Here is a 22090-nt window from a genome sequence, read left to right as displayed (position 1 = left end):
AACAAAACTGTGTTCTGCAGGGTAGAGAGCTTGCCAGGCAGGAGCCTTTATCTTATCTCACAGAAGCAGAGATGTTGAGAATGGAAAGCAAAATCTACAGCAAAGCACCTTCTTCTCCCAATGCATCATCAGAAAACTTTCTGAGATGGAACTTTGCATGCTCAGGAACTGTACAAGCCTGGGGAAGCAAAACATAATCCAGTTTAATGTCATGGTAAGATAGTGGAGGTCTTTTCAAGCTTCAGAGTTTTAATTTGCAAACTGAACCTGGTATCTGCTTGTGATGAGACTTTCTCATGAGCAGATCTTTCTTTCACACCCCAATGTTTCTTCCTGTGGTTTTGTCACCCCTTGCAGTGAATGGGCAATAGCAGTGGGGCACTGAATTAAGCCCATCTCTCTGAGGTGTATTTGCCACCCAAGGTGCTACAGAGGAGCTCATTTTTCATAGAATCATAAAGGTTGTCAAAGACCTTCAAGGAAGCAGAGTTCAACAGTTAACCTCAGACTGTGAAATCACTACCGAACCATGTCTCTCAGTACCACATCTGACATCTACATAGAATCATAGAATGGTCCAGGCTGGAAGGGACCTCCAAAGACCATCCAGCCTGACCTCCCCACAGTCAGCAGAGACATCCTCAACTAGACCAAGGTTGCTCAGGGCCTCGTTGAGCCTCACATGTGCTTTGAAGACTTCCAGGGACAGTGATTCCAGCCCTTCCCTGGGCATCCTAGTCCCTAGTACACCATCAGCAAATTTTCAGATGACACCAAGCTGAGTGGTGTTGTCAATATGATAGAAGGATGGGATGTCATCCAGAAGGACCTGGACAAGCTGAAGAGGTGGCCCAGATGAACCATATGAAGCTCAACAAGAGCAAGTGTATGGTCCTGCACCTGGGTTGGAACAATCCTCACTACCAATACAGACTGGGGATGAGGTGATAGAAAGCAGCCCTGTGGAAAAGGACTGGGGAGTACTGATGGATGAGAAGCTGGACAGGAGCAGGCAGTGTGAGCTTGCAGCCCGGAAGGCCAATGGCATCCCAGCCTACATCAAAAGCAGTGTGGCCAGAGATGGAGAGAGATGATTCTGCTACTTTACTCTGCTCTGAGAGACCTCATCTGGTGTAGTGTCCAGCCCTGGTGCCCTCAACATGAGAAGGACATGGAGCAGATGGACCAGGTCCTGAGGAAGGCCATAATCAAGGGGCTGGAACACCTCTGCTACAAGTACAGGCTGAGGGAGCTGGGGTCATTCAGCCTGAAGAAGAGAAGACTCTGGGGAGATCTAATAGTGACCTTCCAGTACCTGGAGGGGGTGACAAGAAGGCTGCAGAGAGACCGTTTACAAAGGCCTGTAGGGATAGGATGAGGGGCAACGATTTGAAGTTGAGAAGAGGAGATTTAGGTTGTATGTCAGGAACAAGTTCTTTATCATGAGGTAGTGGAACACTGAACAGGTTGCCCAGGGAGGTAGCTGAGGCCCCATCCTTGGAGATATTCAAGGTGAGGCTGGACAGGGCTCTTGGCAACCTGATCTAGTGGAGGATGCTGACTGCAGGGGAGTTGGATTAGACGACCTTTGGAGGTCCATTCAAACGTAAACCATTCCATGATTAACCACTCTTTAAGGGAGGAAATTTTTCATAACATGGAACCTAAAGCTCCCCTTACACAACACGAGGCTGATTCCTCTAAGCCAGTCGTATGGCAAATTGCCATCCCTAGATGTATTTAAGAGACATTGAGATGTGGTGTTCAAGGACATGGTGCAGGAATTGCCCTTGCAGAGTTAGATAACGGCTGGGCTTGATGATCTTAAAGGTCATTTCCAACCGTGGCAGTTCTGTGCTACCTGGGAGAAGAGACCCACCCCCACCTGGCTCTAGCCTCCATTCAGGAACTGTAGAGAGTCGAAAGGTCTCCACTCTGCCTCCGTTTCTCCAAGCTAAACAATCGCAGTTCCCTCAGCTGCTCCTCACGAGAGTTGCGCTCTAGACCCTCCACGGCTTCCTTGTCCTTCTCTGCACACCAAGAAGGGCAACACCTTTCCACCAGGCTTCTCCAGCGCTCACCTGCACCGACGCGCCCCGGGCGTTCTTCGGGTCCGGCAGGAGCCGGGTCACCTCTCCAGGAACGCCTGGGAACGGCCGGAACAGCCGTGTGCCCCTGAAGAAGGGCCGCCAGTCTCACGGTAGCCGCCGGGGTCGCTCCGCGTCCCCTCAGGGAAGGCTCGGCCGGCAGGCGGCAGCGCGGCACCGCCCGGCGAGGCCCTTGCCGGGGCACCGCCCCCGCCCGCCTCCCGCCGCCGCCTCGGGGCGGAAGCGAAGGCGAGCGGCGGCCGGTGCGGTGCTGCGCCGCGAGGAGCGGGCATGGCGGACGGGACACGGTCGCTGCGCGGCGGCAGCCCGGCCTCCAGCCCGCTGTTGGGCGGACGGGGCCGCGCGGCGGCGGTGGCGGCGGGAGGAGGGAGCAGCCCGCCGGGCCACGGCTTCCGCAGGGTGACCCTCACCAAGCCCACCTTCTGCCACTACTGCACCGACTTCATCTGGGGGCTGGCCGGCTACCAGTGCGAGGGTAAGGGGGTGCAGGAGGGCAGGGGAGCGGCAGGAGGGCAGTCGGGTCGGGGGCAGCTGCGCCGGGGCAGCGGGGCCGGGCCGGCAGCTGTGCTGCCCGGGGCGGGTGTGGGTCGTGCGGGACCTGCTGGGAACGACCGCCGCGTCCTGGGCGAGATGGGGGCGGGCTGTGGAAAAGCCGAAAAATAACTGAAAATGCCTCTAACCGAAGTTCCAGTAATAGGAATAATTCATAAAAATATCTGCTCATGGTAAAACTTTCTAATAATAATGAAAATTCTAATACTGAAGTATTGCATTCTGCTTAAAAATCTTAACAATAGTAATAATGAACGTTCCAGCAATTATAATAGAGCTCAAAATTGAAGTCTTAATGGCAACAATACTTCAAAAATTTGGGTAGTGATAATTAATGCTAAATATAAAGTCTGGAAGCATCAATATTAGTAAAAATTCTGGTAATGATAAATGCTAAAATGTCTAAAAGCAGAAATAATGCAAAAAAAAAAAAGTAATCATAGCTGCTAAAAAGTCTGGAAGCAATAATGCTGCTGAAAATTCTGATAATGATAAATGCTAGAATGTCTAAAAGTAATAATAATACAAAAAAAAGTAATCATAGACGCTAAAAAGTCTGGGAGCATCAGTGCTGCTAAAATTTCTGGTAGTAACAAATGCTAAAATTTCTAAAAGCAACAATGATACAAAAAAAGAGGTAATCGTAGATGCTAAAAAGAAAAGGTCTTGAAGTACAGTACTGCTAAAATGATAATGCTAAAAATAAAAAGTCTAAAAGCAACAATAATACTAAAAATTACAATAATAGTAATAAATGCTAAAAATAAAAGCAATAATGCTAAAAATACAATAGTACTAATATTAGATGCTAAAATAAAGCCTGGAAAAAAGCAATACAAAAAAAATTTTAAAAAGCTAAAATAAAAAGTCTAAAAACAGCAGTACTTCTAAAATTTTGAATAATAATAATAAAAATGCTAAAAATAATAATAAATGCTAAAAATAAAAAGTCTAAAAGCAGAAATACTATGAAACATGCTACTATTAGTAACACATTTTAATAGTAATAAACTCTAACAGAAGGAATACCAAGAATTCTGGTATTAATAACAATAAATTCTGATAACTTCTAACAATAGTAACAATTCTAACCACAATCCTAATAATAAATTCTAATAACAGTTTCTAATAACAGCAGTAATAATGGCAATGATAAAAATTCTGGTCATAATAACAAGGTTTCATGCTGATAAAATATTGTAGTTGAGGCTCTGCCCACTCCTGTGTGGTTCATAGGTCTTTGCTATTGTCCATCCCTGCCCCTGTCCATCCTAGGATGGATCTACTGCAGGCTACTGACCACCCTGGGCAGGTACTGAGGCTGATGGTTGGTGCCTCACAGCAGACCCATCCCAGAGGAGCCATTACCTGCTGAAGTGCCTGATGGCATGGAGAACCTACAGCCTGTGTGGAGTTTGAACCCTCTCACCTGGGCTGATGCTAGGGAGGTGAGAAGGAAAACAAGAGGTCTCCTTGCCAGCCTCCACAGCCGTTGGGGTCCCTTGAAGGTGACAAAATTATGGCTTGTTCTGATAGAGTGGACCCAGGTGGTAGCGTAGGGAGAAGAGGGGTTCTCCGGGGCCACGGAGGAATGGTGTTAATCTGAGGGAGACTAGGTTTAGGATGGATTTTAGGAAGAAGTTCTTCAGTGTGAGGGCAGTGAGACTGGAACAGTCTGCCCAGGGAGGTTGTGAATACCTCCTCCCTGGGGGTGTTCAAGGCCAGGTTGGACGAGGCCTTGAGCAGCTGAGTTTAGTTGAGATGTAGCCCTGCCCGTGTCAGGGAGGTTGGAGTAGATGATCTTTAAGGTCCCTTACAGCCTAAGCCATTCTGTGATTTTATGTCCCTCTTTAAAAAACAAACAAACAACAAACACAAAACCAAACAAACAACAAACCAAACACAACAAACAACCCAAACAACAAATAAACACAAAACCAAACAAACAACAAAACACACACAACAAACAACCCAAACCAATACCTTAATGTCTTCTTGATTGTATGCAGCCCCAATAACTTCGGTTGCATTTCTACAACCATGTCTGGAGGAGCTGGGTTGTACAAGAACCTCATTGTTCAGGTGGTATCAAATGAGGCTGTGGGTGTAGAGCAAGTACCCTGCAGTGCTTGAAGTAGCTCCTGCCTTTTGTCATCGTTGTGGGTGAAGAGGGTGCAGGACTGAGTTGGCTGGAAGTCAGGTTCCTGTGTGGTGCTAAAAGAGTCTTGCAGGAGTGGTTTTCTGTTTGCTTAAAACTTTGCTGAGAGACGTTTTGTTCTGTCTGCACACAGAAAGCCACTGCCTAACCCAAGAGCAAAACACCTCAAACTCAAGTGAAAATCTCCTTGAGTTGTAAAAATGCACAAAGCCAGTCCTTTATAGTCTTTCTTTTATATCAACGCCTTCAAAAAAGGGAGTTATTTGGAGTCACAGAAGTGGGCGCTTGGATGCCAGTTTTGATGCCTAAAGCTTGAGGGGCTTCAATGTGTAAACAGGTAAGAAAGTGTGAAAGGCTTTCCTTCAGGATGCCTCCACTTTTTATTTCTATTGACATAACAACAAGGATTGTTAGCACCACTGTCTGATGGCTGTGTGCTAACGAGGCATACCCAAACTGCGCTGTTAAGACACCCCATCTAAACCTGCATCTGAAACATCCACCACAGTCATGTGTGAAGAGGGGTAATGGGAGAGAAAAATGCTCTTGGTCTTTGTTAGCTCTAACATTTCCTGCTCAGAGTGTGTGGGGAGGAAGTGCTGTCTGGCACATCAGTGTGTCTCCTTGTGGATGAGCTGTATCTATACACTGAGTAAGGCAATGAAACTGTTGAAGGACCTGGAGAACAGATCTTATAGTTGGACTCAATGATTTTTAAGGTTCTTTTCCAACCAAAACAATTCTATGATTCAAAGAACTGATTTTTTTTGTTGTTGGGCTTTTGGGTTTTGGGTTTTTTTTTGGGTTTTTTTGTTCAGTTACCTGTCTTCAGACAGTGTCATGTTTGTCTTTCCCAATAACTTGCTGCTAACCAACAAATCTCTACCTGGTGGCTGCTTTTGACAGCCGTGTCTACACTCTTGTACCCTCATTGAATAGCTTGGCTTGGCAGCTTGTTCTTTCTGAGTTACTTAATAAATGCTAATATGACTTCTTGAATGGTGTTTGAAGTAAAATCCGTTTAGTAATTACTTCTGTGTCACACTTGCCTTAACTAATGCAGTCTGATCATTGTTCTTTAGAAAGCCCTCTAGGAGAGCCAAGCTGATTTAAAAAAAAAAAAAAAAAAAAAGAAATTCTCCAAGCATTAAGTGAAGGAGATGTTTGCAACAAACTGGAAAAAACTTTGGAGCTAATCTCCAGCTCCTTTGTTTTCACCCCAGAGAGAGCAGGATTGCAGATGTAATTTGTGGCTGAGCTGGTAGGGGTCTTTGTTTGGGCTCCCTTTTGATAAACCACCTACATGCCTCAAAATAAAGCTTTTTCTACATGAATTTGCAATAGTTTCTGTTCCACATATGTGGGTTGGAGATGTTGAGTCTCCTGATGCTGCCCGAGTTGATGTTTCCCTGAAGCTGGTCTTGATCAGAAGTTTCCAAACTTTGAAGGGAACTGAGCCTGCTGAAGATAAGACTTCCATCAGTTAAAGAAAGGAGAAAAAAAAAAACCCCAAACCAAACCAGACAAACTCCTGCCTGTCATTGTTTTGAGTAGTTTTGTGGCTTAAATGACCTGGATTTGAGTTTCGCTTGTGATCATGCCTTTGGCCCTTGGAAAATGGCATCTTCTGTATGTGAATGATCAGGTCTGTGGTGTTTTCAGTCTTATCAGCTACTCAGCAGGCTTGCCACATGCTCATGTAGCTAATGTGTCTGTGTAGCAAAACCACAAGAAAATGTGACGAGCTTTTAGTGCATTTCTGGTGTTTATCTTTCTGTGAACTCTGAAATGCACATTGGAGAGATGCTCTGGTGCCCTTAGTGAAAGGTGGAAATGAGGTTCAACAAGTCAGAGTGCAAGGTCCTGCATATAGTTTGGGCCAGTCCCAAGCACAAACCCGGGCTGGGTGCAAAGTGGTTTGAGAGTAGCCCTGAAGAAAAAGCCTTGAGGGTGTCGATTGATGAAGAGCTCACTATGAACTGGCAGTGTGCTCATGCAGCCCAGCACACAGCTGCCTGCTGGGCTGCATCAAGAGGAGTGTGGCCAGCAGGGCAAGAGAGGGATTTCTGCCCCTTGGCTCTGCTCTGCTGAGACCCCACCTTGAATACTGTGCCTACCTCTGGTGACCCAACATAAGAAGGACACAGAGGTGTTGGAGCATGTCCAGAGGAAGGCCACAAAGGTGATCCAAGGGCTGAAGCACCTCTGCTACGAGGACAGGCTGAGAGAGCTGGGGTTGTTCTGCCTGGAGAAAAAAAGACTCTGCAGGAACGTTAAAGCTGTATTCCAATACCTGAAGGGATCTCCCAGGAAGGCTGCAGAGGGACTTTTGATAAGGGTGTCTGGCAATAGGACAAGGGAGAATGGTTTGAAGCTGAGGGAGAGTAGGTTTAGACTGGATCTCAGGAAGAATTTCATCAGTACCAGGGTGATGAGACTCTGCAATAGGCTGCCCAGGGAGGTTGTGGTTGCCTCCTCCTGGGTGGTGTTCAAGGCCAGGTTGGATGAGGCCTTGAGCAGCTGAGTCTCTCTGGGAGGTGTCCCTGCCCATGGTGGGGAGATTGGAGTAGATGATCTTTGAGGTCCCTTCCAACCTAAGCCATTCTATGATAATTTCAAACTAAGGTACTGCTTCACTTCCCAGTTTAGGGCCAGTGCCACTGTTGCCAGAACTTTGTGCTGGACAGGAGGCTTGCCAGATCTTTTGATAGATTGGCAAGGTATTTTTATAAGTGAAATTTTACAGGGAAGGCAGTAGTCTTCCTATCTGGGTTAGGTGTCCAAAGATGTCACTGTATTAATCTTTTGTGCACATGTTTATTGTAATTTCAATCAGCCAGGCTTGCAGCTGTGGTTTATTTTTACTTACTTTCTTTTCTGTCTTTCTCTTTTTTTTTTTCCCTTGGAAATTTGTTTTACGTAAACCCTTTGTAAATGACTCTTTATTTTTCTTGCCACTATACTCTTTGTAGCTGTCAGTTCCTTTGATAAGTGTGTGTGTGAAAGAATAAGTGATGTTTGGATTGTAACATGAACAATTACTGCCTTATATTGCTCCTGCTTTCCAAAGCCCAGTCATTTCAGAGTGTTTTCAGTTTTCAGACTTGGCAAGGAAGAGGCAGCATAAGTAACTGGGTTTATTGCATCTTAAAAATGAAAAATACTAAATATATGAAGTCCATATAAAAAATAAAGCTGATTTTTTTTTCATTGGTTGTGCACAGAGAAACCAATTTTACACACACACACAAAATAGCTAGTAGATATTTTAATTTGGAGTTTGGGATTTATTTTAACCACCAATAAATCCATTGGTTTTCTGTGCTTTTTCTATAAAAGACTGTAAAAAAAAAAAGTAGAAATAATTGTGAATCTGTGCATTTCTGGGGCTACAGACATTTGCTATAAATCTTTTTCATTTGAATTCTGTTTGGTTTATTTTAGCCCAAGGTGAAATGTAAGGGGTTTAAGTAACAAGGAAGTTGGTTAGCAAATTGAACAGAATTGTTTGCCCATTTTTAGTTTCTGTCTGTCTATCTGTTTATCTCTTTCATCAGAACATACATAGGAAGCTACTCACAGAGGATTTTTGGTATGTTTTGTGCCTATTTCTACTAGGGAAATGTCATCTGAGCACGTAGGGGTCCTTGTCTTGATGTGGAAGGCACTAATTCAAATAATGGTTGGAAAAGACCAACTTGTTTTCTGTTCTTGTGTTTTTGGAGGGTTTTTGTTTTTTTTGCTATTCTTTGTATTCTAAGCAGAACCTCTGAACTTATTCCATGATGCAGATATCCTTGTGTCTCCTAGTCTGGTTTAGATGTTGACTGACAACACTGCAGCTTTTCCAGAATAAAATGTGAATGGTGAATTGTAGTTATGTTTATGCCATAAATCTCTGATTTAGCAAGACACCTTTGAAGCTGCTGTTGTTCATACAGGCATATCCTAGATGTGGGTAAGCCATGTTGTGCCTGGTTGGTGTTGAAGAACCTAGAGATGTTCAGACAGTGTCTCTGCAATGGTCTGGGGATGCATGTTTTGGATATTTTTTGAGTGGAGTCTACTCCATAAAGACTGTCCTAAGGGACTGGTGGCAGATAGGGAAGGTGTTATAGTTTCAAGCTGGAAGTTAGGTCAACAGAGAGATTGTCTCTGTAGGGATATGGAAATGGTGGCAGGGGATAAAGGGACGAGGAGCAATTGCCTTGAACTCTAACCCTGTCTAGTTAGTTCTTTGTTGGGACAAGCAGTTGGAACATCCTTCACACTGCTGGTTTAATTCAGTTTTGGATGAAGTGAACAATGTGAGACTCATCAAAAAGCCTTAATGCTTGCAGTTCAGAAGGAAAACAAATTTTTCCTTTTTCTGACAAGCTTGGCTTGCTTTTGGTGCATTTTGAACTAAAAATAAAAGCTGCAAGAAGGTAAAACCGCAGTGAAGTTTTGCATCTCTCTCACAATCAGTTTGAGTTTTTGAGACTTGCCGACTTTATTCTGCAGTGGATTCCTTCTCAGGGGCAGGGCCTTTCTGTGCAACAATAAGATGTTTGATGTTGAGATGCAATGTGAGCTTGTGGTTGAGTGGATGGGACTGCTGCCTTTAAAACTTAGGTTGGACCGTGTGACTCTTGAACCATCTTAGGAACAAAGACTCAAAAAACATTCCCCCCCCCAAAAAACCCTACCCACCCAACCAAACAAAAAGAGGACAAAAAACACTCGTCAAAAAAAACCTTGACATGGAAACTTTTTTCTCGTCAAGCCAAAAAAACATGCTGGGAAAAATGTTGAGAGCCTTGACTGACACACTGAAAGATGCGACTTACTGGTCTGGATTTGGAGGATAATAGATTTTGTACTGAAGATAATTTAGGCTTTTGTTTCACCCCCTCCACACCTCCCTCTGACAGTGCTTTGGAGAAAATACCATTGTCACCATCAGTGATGCGAAGGAAAGGATGGGGAGCTTTACAAGGATGCACACAGCTTTTGTAGCTGGAAGGTGTATTTTGTGTTGATAGCATTATCCTGGATTTCAGTCCAGAAACTCAATTAGGTAGTAAATAACTTACCACAGAAAGTACTAAAGCCAGTAATCCAATACCAGGCTTTGCACAGCACCTTCATATCTCATCTGTGTTACTGCCTTGATGATCAATGACAAAATCAATAAAGAAGGTGCTCATCAATCCGTCACGGTGTGGAGTGGCTGGGGCTGGCACTTTGCAGGGTTCTGGATGATCTTTCATCTAATGCTGCTTAGACTTAACATGTTCAGATGTTCCTCAGCCTTCTTCCAGGCTAAATACCCTTCTGATTCTTTTCATCTCACGTAAAATTTCTCAGTCTTCCTCTGGACAGTTTCCAATTCTTGCAGTGCAGTCCTAAAGGTCTAAAAAGCCTCTTTATCCTTCCTTGCAGTTGTGTGGGAGATAAATGCCTGACTGGTTGTTTCTTTCTGATAAACAGAGGAGGTTGAGCTCCAAGTCATTCCCCATTAAACATTTTCTAGGTGCTGCACTGAGCTATTTAACAGCACTTTCTGCAGAACTTGGGTACCATTTCGATCAGAAGTGACCTCTGTACTTCACATGGCTGGAGAAGCAGTTGCCTGTTGGCTGTGATGTTTGCTTGCATGAACTGTGTGTTTCCTCCTTTCAATTTCTTTTTAGTAGCACCAAAAAAAAAAAGGTTTCCTTTGGGAACACCTCCCCTTTCTCTAGAGATGGTGTGTGTTCTGTCTTGACAAATGTAGAAGTTTGTGTTGAAATGGGATGTAGCACATCTTACTCTGCAGGATTGCTCTGTCCTCCTTCAGTTTTGGTCATCAGCAACATTTTTTTGTCGGTGATGTTACTTTTTTTCAGTGTTCTCCTGATAATGTTAGACAATATCTTGGGGGTTTGCCATGTGAAGTAACCACATGAAGCAAGCTCTGTGTGTTGACAGTTGCTGTATAACAAGGGACGTGTTATCTGCAATAGCCACTTACTACCCAAGTGTAGATGCTGATATTGAGGTGAGGTCTTCTGCTTATGGTGCTGTGGAGCATCATAGTATCACAGTATGTCGGAGGTTGGAAGGGACCTCAAGAGATCATCAGGTCCAACCCCCCTGCCAGAGCAGGATCACTTAGGGTAGTCTGCACAGGAATGCATCCAGGTGGGTTTGGAAAGTCTCCAGAGAAGGAGACTCCACAACCCCCCTGGGCAGCCTGTTCCAGTGCTCTGTCACCCTCTCTGTAAAGAAGTTTCTCCTCATGTTGAGCTGAAATCTTCTATGTTCAAGTTTGAACCCATTGTTCCTTCTCTTATCACTGTGAACCACCCAAAAGAGCCTGGCCCCCTCCACTTGACCCCCATCGCTCAGATATTGAGAGACATTGATCAGATCCCCTCTCAGTCTTCTCTTCCCCAAACTAAACAGCCCCAGGGCTCTCAGTCTCTCTCCACAGGGGAGATGCTCAAGTCCCCTAAGCATCCTTGTGGCTCTCTGTTGGATTCTCTCCAGCAGGTCTCTGTCTCTCTTGACCTGGCGAGCCCCAAACTGGAGACAGGATTGCAGGTGTGGTCTCACCAGGGCAGAGACATGCAAGAGCTGATCTCTTTCTGTTCTCTTCTTGACAGTTTGTAATCAATGTCCCTGTTGATCCATACCCTTCCACTCCTCCTGCCTTGTTCTGAATTCCACCTCCAGGGATAAGGAATTTTGCTGCATTGTTTCCAGTGTGTTCTGTCTGGGCAGGGTCATTGTTGCTTGTCTGTTTTCTTCGCTTGGATGATGTGCTCTTTGCATACTTGTTTATAATGTGGCTTTTCTGCTTACTATTCCCTAGAAACCTGGTTCCCTTCCTGACTTTTGGAGCTCTTTTCTCAGCCTAGAAACCTGGTTCCTTTTTTTTTTTTTTTTGTTTGAGCTCTTTTCTCAGGTGGTAGCTTTGAATTATCTCTGAATGAGGCTGTCCCTGGATGGATGACCTTTGCTTCTTGGTATTGTCACTAGTTTCTTCTAGGGTTTTTCCTTCTGTTGAATTTCATCAGCTTGAACTGTCTCCTTTCTGGGCTATTTGGTGCTTACTAGGTCTGCTGAGCTGCTCCTGAGCTGGCTCAGGAAAACCCCTTTGGGAAAACTGCTTTTGCAACACCTGTTGAGAACAGGTGACTAATTTATGTTCATGTATTTAATTTGACTCAGCTCCTGAGGGAGGGAAGAACAGGATGTATTAGAGCATATAGACCTTTCTAAGTTGATCACCTCCTGTTCTTTGGAGTTTTTTCTTCTCCCCAGCCTTTCTGTTCAGTAGCACCTTTTAATTTTTGAGAGAAGGCTGTTACAAAACGCTCTCAAGCAGAGAGCAAACCCTAACATTTATGTATCACAATATAATAAGGAACTCAGTGGAAACCTACTTTTTTTGTTGTTGTTGTTTTGTTTTGTCTCTGAACGTGCCCTCACAGTATTCTTCCTTTTAAACTATATCATTGCCTCACTTGTGGAAGTTTGTTATTCACTAGAGAACAGTCAACCCCTAATTTCACTTCCTGTTTTTATTTGAATATTTTTATTCACTGGACTCTGGAAGAATGTGGGGCTGTGCATGTGTGTGTATATATATATAGGTATATATATATATAGAGAGAGAGATAAACATAGACACACTCATACATATGTATTCCCACACATACTTGTGAAGAACACATGCATTTGTGGTTTTATGTATGTTTATTGCTTTTTTTCTTTGTTTAAATTTGAATATAAGTGATTTACTTGGAAGTATGTTTAAGGTTGTGAATGTGATATGCTGATATCACCTGCTTGTCTTCTTTTTAAATGCCACTTGTGTGATAATGCCATGCCACTGGCTTTGTAAAATGTTGATTAAGATCTAAAGAGAAGAGAATAGAAATAGAAAAAAGAGAATAGAAAGAGAAAAAAGAGAATAGAAATAGAAAAAGAATAGAAATAGAAACAGAGAATAGAAATTGCTGTATTTGACCACAATTTAATCAGTCCCTGGAGGTTTTGCTAGGGACATTCTGAGTACTTGGCTGAACAGACATGTTTGGGAGAAACTGAATGATTTGAACTCTCAGTTGTTAAGAGCAGGGTGGTATTAGGAGTGGCTAGGGAACAGGACTTCCAGTTTAAGTGCAAGAACATGTAGCAGTAAAATCTCTGTTCCTCGCTGCATTTCATTCTCAGCAGAATGTGTCACTTTTTAATGTCTTGTTTTGTTATGATGTAATTCAGAAAATGAGCCTGCCCTTTTTTTTTTTTTTTTGGTTGTTGTTCAGTACTTTCTCTGCAGCACATGGAGATAAGAACTGGTACACCTTGTTAAGCATAGGAGTACTCTACTAACCAGTTCCTTAAGTGTTTCAAACAAAAATATTTCCTCAGTGCTGAAATCATTGCATGGTTGGGAATTTCAAAAGAAGGCAGAAGAATACAAGGAAATTGCTAAGATTCCTCTAAGCATGAAGAGGGCATGAAGGAAGGATCTGAACATAAAGTGAAAAGGCTGGTCTTCTTTGAAACTGTGGATGCTCTCTTTGAGAACAAAACTTGCCTTTTCTGAGATGAAAGATTTTCTTCAGAATCTAGTTAGGATGCCAGAGTTGAGTGTAAAGCACCAGTGCACACAAAGCCATGTAAGGAACTGATTAGGACTAGTAGTTCTGGGTTGTACCTGCCAAAGAAGCCCTGGACTTGAAACAAAGGTGTGGGCTGAGTAACATGACCTAGGAAAAACTGCCTTTTTGGGTTAAAACTCTTCCCACAATGTGGTGATACAGAGAATTGGAAAAGATGATTCTGCACTTCTTGGATGTTCACAAATACGTAGGAATTTAAAATTCTCAAAACACTTCTGCAAGTCAGTGCACAAATTTTGGGTGGCCACAGATGCTTTTTGGGGATACTGATGGCTTATTACCACACTGGGACAATTGTGCCCGGCAGGTGTGCACATGAGCTGTGAGCATTGTGTCTGCTCTCACTGCTGGAGAGTTGTCACTGGTGGTAATAGTAGCCCTTCCAAAAAGGTAATCTCAACCCCTTTATCCTAGAAGAGGTTGAAACTTGAGGAAAGAGGTGCTTGCAATTATGCCTGATGCTCCAACCCTCTGTCTGGATGCTGGCCAGACTTAAATCTGCAAACAGAAGATGCTGAGTGAGAAACCAAGCATGTGACCCAAAATCACAAGGTTTGAAAGAAGAGATGTAACCTTACAACCTAAAACAAGTGAAGAGATTCCTATTGGTTTCTGTGCCATTGCCTTGCATGCCTGTAGTTTCTCTGGTGGGGAAGTTAACCAGTGATGCATATTCCTAATGGCAGCTGGGACTGTTAGACCTCACCAGCTGAATTCTTTTTGAGAAACAGGCTGAAGTAGGACTCAAAAATACCATAGTGTTAAAAATACTCTTCAAACCAGCTAAGTGTCATCGTGTCCACAATGGTTTTGTCCTCCCTTAATTTGTTCCTCTTGTATTCTCTTTGCTCTTCAATAGCTGCTGTCTGGCAAGTACCTTGAGATTTCTTGAAGCTGTTGTGTTTCTCATTCAAGCACTTTTTCTTCAGGAGGAGCAAATACAAATAATCCTCTCCTTTTTCCCAACTCTGAAATGTTAATGTATTAAACATTAATATATTAAATCTATTCACTACTTTCACTCAGTTTGTATATATATATATATATATATATATATATATATATGGGAAGCCTTAAGACCCTTTCAGTATGTGTTGCTAATTCCTGTCTTTAAAACAACAGCAGATTATGTCACATAACAAATTGAGAGCAGCTGCTGTAAGAACTTGCTCTGCCAGCCTGATCAATTAAAAAAAAAAACCAAACCCAACAAAACAACACCAAATGAAAATAAACAAAAAACTTGAGATCATTTGGTCCTTCTTTAAGAAAGATTTATAACTTCTCAGGGATAGATTTTGAGTTTTGCTGTTTTGTGAACAGAGCTATTGAAGCTCAGTAGTCCTGAGGTAGAAACATAGAATGATAGCGGTTGGAAAGGACCTTTGGAGATTGAGTTCAACGTCCCTGCCAGAGCAGGATCATCCAGGACAGGCCATGCAGAAATGCATCCAGGTGGGGCTGGAAATTCTCCAGAAAAGGAGACTCCACAACCTCTCCAGGCAGCCTTTTCCAGGGCTCCATCACCCTCACAGTAAAGAAGATTTTCCTCGTATTGGGGTAGAACCTCCTGGGTTCCAGTTTGTATCCAGCACCCCCTGTCCTAGGTGTGGTATAGAACTTGCACTGCAGGTTTCTTTTCTCCAGATAGGTGCAAGTGCTCAGCTTCTGTGAATTCATACATCTTACTCAAGTGAAACAGATTGTGGTGTAGATTCAAGACAAGTATAATCTGGTGAGACCTCACCTGCAGTTCTGTGTCCAGTTCTGGGGCCCTTAACGCAGGAGAGACGTGGACCTGATTGAGCAAGTCTAAAGAAGAGCCAGAAAGATGTTCAGAGGGCTGGAGCACCTCTGCTGTGAAGACAGGCTGAAAGCATCAGGGCTGTTCAGCCTGCAGAAGAGAAGGCTCCAGAGAGACCTTATGGCTTAATTTCCATATCTGAAGGGGACCTACAGAAAGTCTGGGCAGGGACTGTTTAGAAGGGCCTGTGGTGATAGGATTGAGGGGTAGCGGTTTGAAACTGGATCACAGGAGATTTAGGCTGGACATTAGGAGGAAGTTCTTTAAACTGAGAGTGGTGAAAAGCTGGAACAGGTTGCCCAGGGATGGGGTTGAGGCCCCGTCCCTGGAGACATTCAAAGACCCGGCTCGATGTGGCCCTGGGCATCCTGATCTCATTGGAGACATCCCTGCACACTGCAGAAGGGTTGGACAAGATGACATTTGAGGGTCCTTTCCAACCCAATGCAATCTGTGAATCTGAGCCTCTTCAATGACTAAACCTATGTAGTGGAATTGAAATCCTCTTGCTTAAGAGAAATCTTTAAACGCTTGCAATTCATAGTAAAATTAAGAATGGCGATTTTATTTATTTAAAGCAGAGACATTAACACCTTCAGTTTTCTTAGCCCTTCTGGAAAGAGAGTGCCTTGTGAGTGTTTTAATTTTCTCTGATTCACCACTGTATGAATCATTTGCCTTTGGTTTTCCCGGCTGTGTCAATACTCTCGTAGCAACCACGTTGAAGAAAATACTGAATGTACTCACCCAGCTGGCACAGCACTACCATCTTCCTTTGCTTTGTGCTTTCTTCTTTTTTTTTTTCTCCCCGTTCTCTTCTTCCCAGCTCTGTTTTTTCACTCAAAACCTATAGTTCTGTGTGTGACGCACCTTGGAAATGAAGCCCTATAGGAATGAGGTAAAGGTTGCCATGGTGACTGAGGTGTTGCTGTTGGTGGTGGTTTGTGGGTTTGGTTTGTTTTTTGGTTTTTTTTTTTTTTCCCTTGTTTTGTGGGGATAGGAAGTTTTGAGATGCCCTAGATAATGCTGAGATTATCCAAGTTAAAAAAGGAAGAATACTCTTCTTGGGGTTACATATCTTAATAATTTGGCCTGCATTTTAGCTCTACTGAGAGTTTATTGTAAAACTATAACTCTGTGGTGGAGGTAGGTGGGTGCTGGTTTAGCCAAGATTAGCAGTGGTTTTTATTCTAGTCTCTAAAGGAATTTTGATTTTTTTTTTAATGTTTTCAGTTTTTAAGAAGCAAGGAGGAGGGAAGTGTACCTCCTAGGTATTACAAACCCCCCTTCCTAACTGGGGACTGTGTCATTGAGTGGAAGAGGCTGATTTTACATAAAATGCTGCGTGTCTCTACTTACTTGGTACATTCAAAGACTAGTGTGTGTTTTAGAGGAAATTCTTGTGTTTGTTTCAGCACCAAAACACTGAGCAAACTCATTGAGTCCCTGTGTGCAGTGGATCACAGAATCAGAGCATGACAGGGATTGGAAGGGACCTCTGGAGATCATCTAGTCCAATCCACCTGCTAAGGCAGTCACACACAGCAGCTTGCCCAGGATCACAATGTCCAGGTGGGTTTGGAATCTCCAGAGAAGGAGACTCCACAACCCCTCTGGGCAGCCTGATCCAGGGCTCCAGCACCCTTACAGCAAAGAAGTTTTTCCTTCTTTTTAGATGGAACTTCCTATGTTCTGGTTTGTGCCTGTTGCCCCTTGTCATAGAATCATAGAATCAGTCAGGGTTGGAAGGGACCACAAGGATCATCCAGTTCCAACCCCCCTGCCATGGGCAGGGACACCTCACACTGGATCAGGCTGGCCAGAGCCTCATCCAGCCTGGCTGCAAACACCTCCAGGGATGGGACCTCAACCACCTCCCTGGACAACCCATTCCAGGCTCTCACCACTCTCATGGGGAAGAACTTCTTCCTCATGTCCAGTCTGGATCTCCTCACTTCCAGCTTGGTTCCATTCCCCCCAGTACTGTCACTACCTGATATCCTAAAAAGTCCCTCCCCAGCTTTCTTGTAGCCCCCTTCAGATACTGGAAGGCCACAAGAAGGTCACCTCAGAGCCTTCTTTTCTCCAGACTGAAGAGCTCCAACTCTTTCAGTCTGTCCTCATAGGAGAGGTGCTCCAGCCCTCTGCTCATCCTGGTGGCCCTTCTCTGGACACCTTCCAGCATGTCCATATCCCACTTGTAATAGGGGCTCCAGAACTGGATGCAGTACTCCAGGTGGGGTCTCAGCAGAGCTGAGCAGAGGGGGAGAATCACCTCCCTTGACCTGCTGGCCACACTTCTCCTGATGCAGCCCAGGCTCTGGTTGGCTTTCTGGGCTGCAAGTGCACATTGACAGCTCCTGTTGAGCTTCTCATCCCCCAGCACTCCCAAGTCCCTCTCCTTGTCCTGTCACTGGGCACTACAGAAAAGAGTCTGGCCCCATCCCCTTGCCCCCCACTCTTTAGATCTTGCTGAGCATTGATCGGAACTCTTCTCCAGGCTCAACAGCCCCAGGTCTTTCACCCTTTCCTCCTCACAGAGATGCTCCAGGCCCCTCAGTGTCTTTGTAGCCTCTGCTGAACTCTCTCCAGTGGTTTTCCTGTCTTTCTTGAACTGGGGAGCCCAGAACTGGACACAGTACTCCAAAGGTGACTTCTCTAGGGCAGAGTAGAGAGGGAGGAGAATCTCTATCCACATGCTGGTCACACTCTTCATGTGACCCTAGGAGACCATTTGCCTTCTTGGCCTTCAAGGGCACATTGCTGGCTCATGGTGACCTTGTCCACCAGCAGTTCCAGGTTTTCCAGCAGGTCAGCCCTTCACCTGTCCTGGTGCAGGGGGTTATTCCTCCCAAGGTGCTGGAGCCAACATTTGGCCCTTGTTGAACTGGTTGTGTGGCACCACTGATTCTCTGCATTAGTGCAGGTCTACGTTCCAGCAGCTTTGAATGCTGTCATGTTGAGAATGCCTCCAAATCTTAAGAGTATTGTGAGAAATTCTAGGCCACTGTGTCAACACCACAGTTTTCTGTCTAAATGCCATCATGGCTTTTGAAGTCCTGCTGTGCCTTAAATTCTGCTGTGATCCTCCCTGTTTATTGAAGTGTAACTTGAATTCTTCCTTTTCAAAGCTGAAGATGTGCTGCTGTAGTTTCCCCTTTATAAGTGAGGGTGTGTTTTGTCTTGAGCATGCCTAAAAATTGCAGAAGTGTTAACAGGACTGATGTTTGTAGGAGACATCTGTGTTGTCCACCTGGGTGTTCAGAAATTCGTTATGGAAACCTCTCTGCTCTGCCCTGGTGGGGCCTCATCTGGAGTGCTGTGCCCAGTTATGGGCTCCCCATTTCAGAAGAGGTGGGGAAATACTAGAGAGAGGCCAGTGGAGGGGGCAGGAAGATGCTGAGGGGACTGGAGCATCTCTGTGAGGTGGGAAGACCTGGGGCTGTTGAGCCTGGAGAAGAGCAGCCAGAGAGGGGATCATGTCAGTGTACAATGAGGAGGAAGTTCTTCCCCATGAGAGTGGTGAGAGCCTGGAATGGGTTGTCCAGGGAGGTGGTTGAGGCTCCATCCCTGGAGGGGTTTAAGGCCAGGCTGGATGAGGCTCTGGCCAGCCTGATCCGGTGTGAGGTGTCCCTGCCCAAGGCAGGGGGGTTGGAACTGGATGATCCTTGAGGTCCCTTCCAACCCTGACTGATTCTATGATTCTACAAATGCCTCAAGGGTGGGTGTCAAGAAGAAGGGGCTGGTCTCATAGAATCCCCTGGGTTGGAAGAGACTTCTAGAGGTCATCCAGTCCAATCCCCCTGCAGTGAGCAGGGACATCCTCAACTAGATCAGGTCACCCAGAGCCCTGTCGAGCCTCACCTTGAATATCTCCAGGGATGAAGCCTCAACCACCTCCCTGGGCAGCTTGTTCCATGAGGGGCAATGGATACAAGCTGGACCACTAGAAGGTCTGCCTCAACATGAGGAGAAATCTCTGAACTGTGAGGGTGCTGGAGCCCTGGAGCAGGCTGCCTAGAGAGGCTGTGGACTCTCCCTCTCTGGAGACTTTTAAAACCCACCTGGATTTGTTCCTGTGTGGCCTGCTCTAGGTGATCCTGCTTTGGCAGGGGGATTGGACTCAATCTCCAGAGGTCCTTTCCAACCTTTCTGTGTTTCTGTGAAGTGAGTATCTGGTATCTGGAGTTACATGCACTGTACTGGGCAAGCAATGCAAGAGACCATGTGTGTGGGCTGGAAACCTGCAGGGCTTTAGTTGCAAAGACAGTTGCAGTAAATGTCAAATTGTTTTAGTGGATTTTCCTTAACACTGAGGGCTGGTTTTTGTTGTGTTACTCTGTTCTGAACACTGTAACCTACAGCTCTTTGTTTTGACCAGTGGCTGTGAGTCAGCTGGAGAGTGCTGATAAACAATTGACAAAGTTTCTCTTTGTAAAGCATCACCCTGACAGCAGTGAATTGGAGAAGCTGCTGGAGACAGCAGCTGCAGGGAGCTAAGTACCATTCCTTTAGTGTTCATGACACTGGTGTGCATGGTTCTGTGGTCCACCTGGATCACTCTCTTGTTTTTTAATCTTTACATGTTTCTCTGACCCTGCTGTCCTCTTCCAATTACAGATGCTGCAGAGCTGGTACCTCTCTGCTTGCCACTGTTTTTCATCTGTGGTTCTGTAGATTGCATGGGCAATCTGCAGCAGAAGACAAAAGAGGCTCCAGCTTAAGACAGAACCAGGGGGAAAGACTGATGTTTCAGTGGTCTTCAAGAGGCTTGGCTGTAGTGGTATCTGGTACTTGATTTTCTTCATAGCCCTGTGGCTTTGTGCTGAAATTCTGAAGTGTGTCACTGGGAGGTCTCTCTCCTCTCTACAAGGACATTAGGAGCCACAGCCTTTCACTGCAAGTGCAGTGAGGGTGTTCAGAGGTTTTTCTGTCAGGTTTCAAGCTGGTAGTGTAAAGGCTGCAATCTTGAAGAGCTGGCAGAATCTCCCACAGCTGTGTTACATGATCCAGAATATTTTTTTTTTTTTTTTTCAATCTGGGCAACCTTCATCCTCTAACCTGTTTCACTGGGATAGAAGCATAGAATCAGTTTTCTCTTCAAGAAAGCTGCATGTCTGAGAAGACTGCAGCACCTGATTCAGTGAGGACAAAGCTGACAAAACACTTTGGGTCTACTTCTGGCCAGCTGTGGTGTGTGGGTCTCCAAAGTGAACAGTTCTGAGTTAGTCGAATGCTGAAGCAAGGAGAAGTGAAAACCAGGGCAGCTGACCCAAGCTGGCCAGCTGAACTATTCCATACCCTGAAGATCATGCTCACTGTAAGTGGGGAAATTTAACTGGGGTCATTGGTGATGGGGTCCTCATGGGAAATTTAACTGAAGGCTATCATCCCTGGGGGGGGTCTCACCCATGTGACCATCCAGCCAGTTGGTTTCATTGAAGCTTGCATTCAGCCAGGCCATGTTGTTACTGACTATACTGGACAGCATGGAAGGAAAGTGGACTGCAGCAGGACAGGTGCTGCTGGTTGGGTGTCTCAGTTTTCTGCTGGCTGTGGCTGTGACCTAGGCAAGGCTGTCGACTAAATGGAGACAGCTGCTTTTGCTGCTGTGGTACAGTTTGGTTGTGCAGTTCTTATTTACTCTTTGGACTGCAAAGTTCTGGAGGAAATAATTGTCAAGGGTCAGGGCTGGGCTGGCCACTGAGCGAGTGAGTGACAGAGGTTCTCTATGAACCCATCTGCCTTCCTGAAGGGGACCAGAAGGGATTAAGGGAGAGAGACTGATGGGTTGGAAAACAAAACCAGTCTTAATGCAAAAAAAAAGAATAAAAGACATGTAAATAAATACAAAACAGTTACCAAACCCAACACCCTGATGGCAGTTATGTCACTCTCACCACCAATGATGTGGCAGAAGTTCCAGACTGTACTCGGATGTGGCGGATAGGAACTAGTCAGGAGGTGGATTCTGGAAATGGACTCATGGACCTTGGCCATTGAAGAAGAGAAAGATCTTGACCCTTGTGATCCCTCAGCTTTGTACTGAACATGACACACATGGAAAGAATCCCTTGTTGGTCCTGTCTGCTCCTTCCTAAGGGTGCAGCCTTTAGTAAAAGGCTGCACACAGGATTGAGCAGTGACCTTGGTTGTCACACCAACCCATGGGAGTAATTCTCTCCATCAGCCTTCTCACTGCTAGAAGCTACCACTGGCTGTGCAAACCTGTCCGGAACTTCAGAAAGGGCCATCACTGAGCAGAGACTGAGCTGAGAAATCAAATCACTGACCAGAATTAGTACTGTTCTAGCTCAAACCAGGACACTAATCACGCAGTGCAGGTGCCTGTGTCATTTCCAGCTGTAGGTGCTCTGGCTTCACCAATAAAACAACAGAATAAATCCTATTTAGGAAACCTCCTCTGGGTGAAGTCAGGAGAATGGAAGGATGAGGGGGGCGTTCTTGTGACATGGGAAGTTCTCTTGGTTCATTTGTCAGGGAAGTTGGAGAAACAAGGTAGACTTTGTTGTTAAGACTCCAACTTATTTATAGACTTAATGATGAGAGAGTCAGAGGTCCTTAGGTGGCCCAGGGGCTTTGTAAGGTTGCAACCTTTCCAGCAAACCTCTTAGAACCAGATGTGTGCTTTCATGATTGATGCTTTTAAGTGTGTCATTGAACTCATTTGACTGGTTATTCAGTAGCCTGTCCTGTTTTCACTTGACTTGTTGCTGTGTTATTTCTTCACAGCATCTCTGAAGTACAAATGAATAGGAGTTGAAAAGTGCTGCCTTGAAATTACAGAGCT

At 44.9% G+C, this 22090-nt stretch overlaps 1 protein-coding gene across 1 annotated transcript in view; it reads left to right on the top strand.

The window, feature by feature from the left end:
• Positions 1–2378: 2378 nt before the first annotated feature.
• The window catches only part of DGKQ (diacylglycerol kinase theta), a 125921-nt gene continuing 106209 nt past the window's right edge, over positions 2379–22090 (top strand). Inside the window, exon 1 of the mRNA XM_054397647.1 lies at positions 2379–2583. Within this exon, the coding sequence (XP_054253622.1) occupies positions 2379–2583 (205 nt within the window). The remainder of the gene's footprint in view (positions 2584–22090) is intronic.

This window comes from Indicator indicator, chromosome Z (genome assembly GCF_027791375.1).
Source record: "Indicator indicator isolate 239-I01 chromosome Z, UM_Iind_1.1, whole genome shotgun sequence".
NCBI lineage: Eukaryota > Metazoa > Chordata > Aves > Piciformes > Indicatoridae > Indicator > Indicator indicator.
Note: the sequence above shows the minus strand (reverse complement) of the source record. Positions and strands in the feature narration are given on the sequence as shown.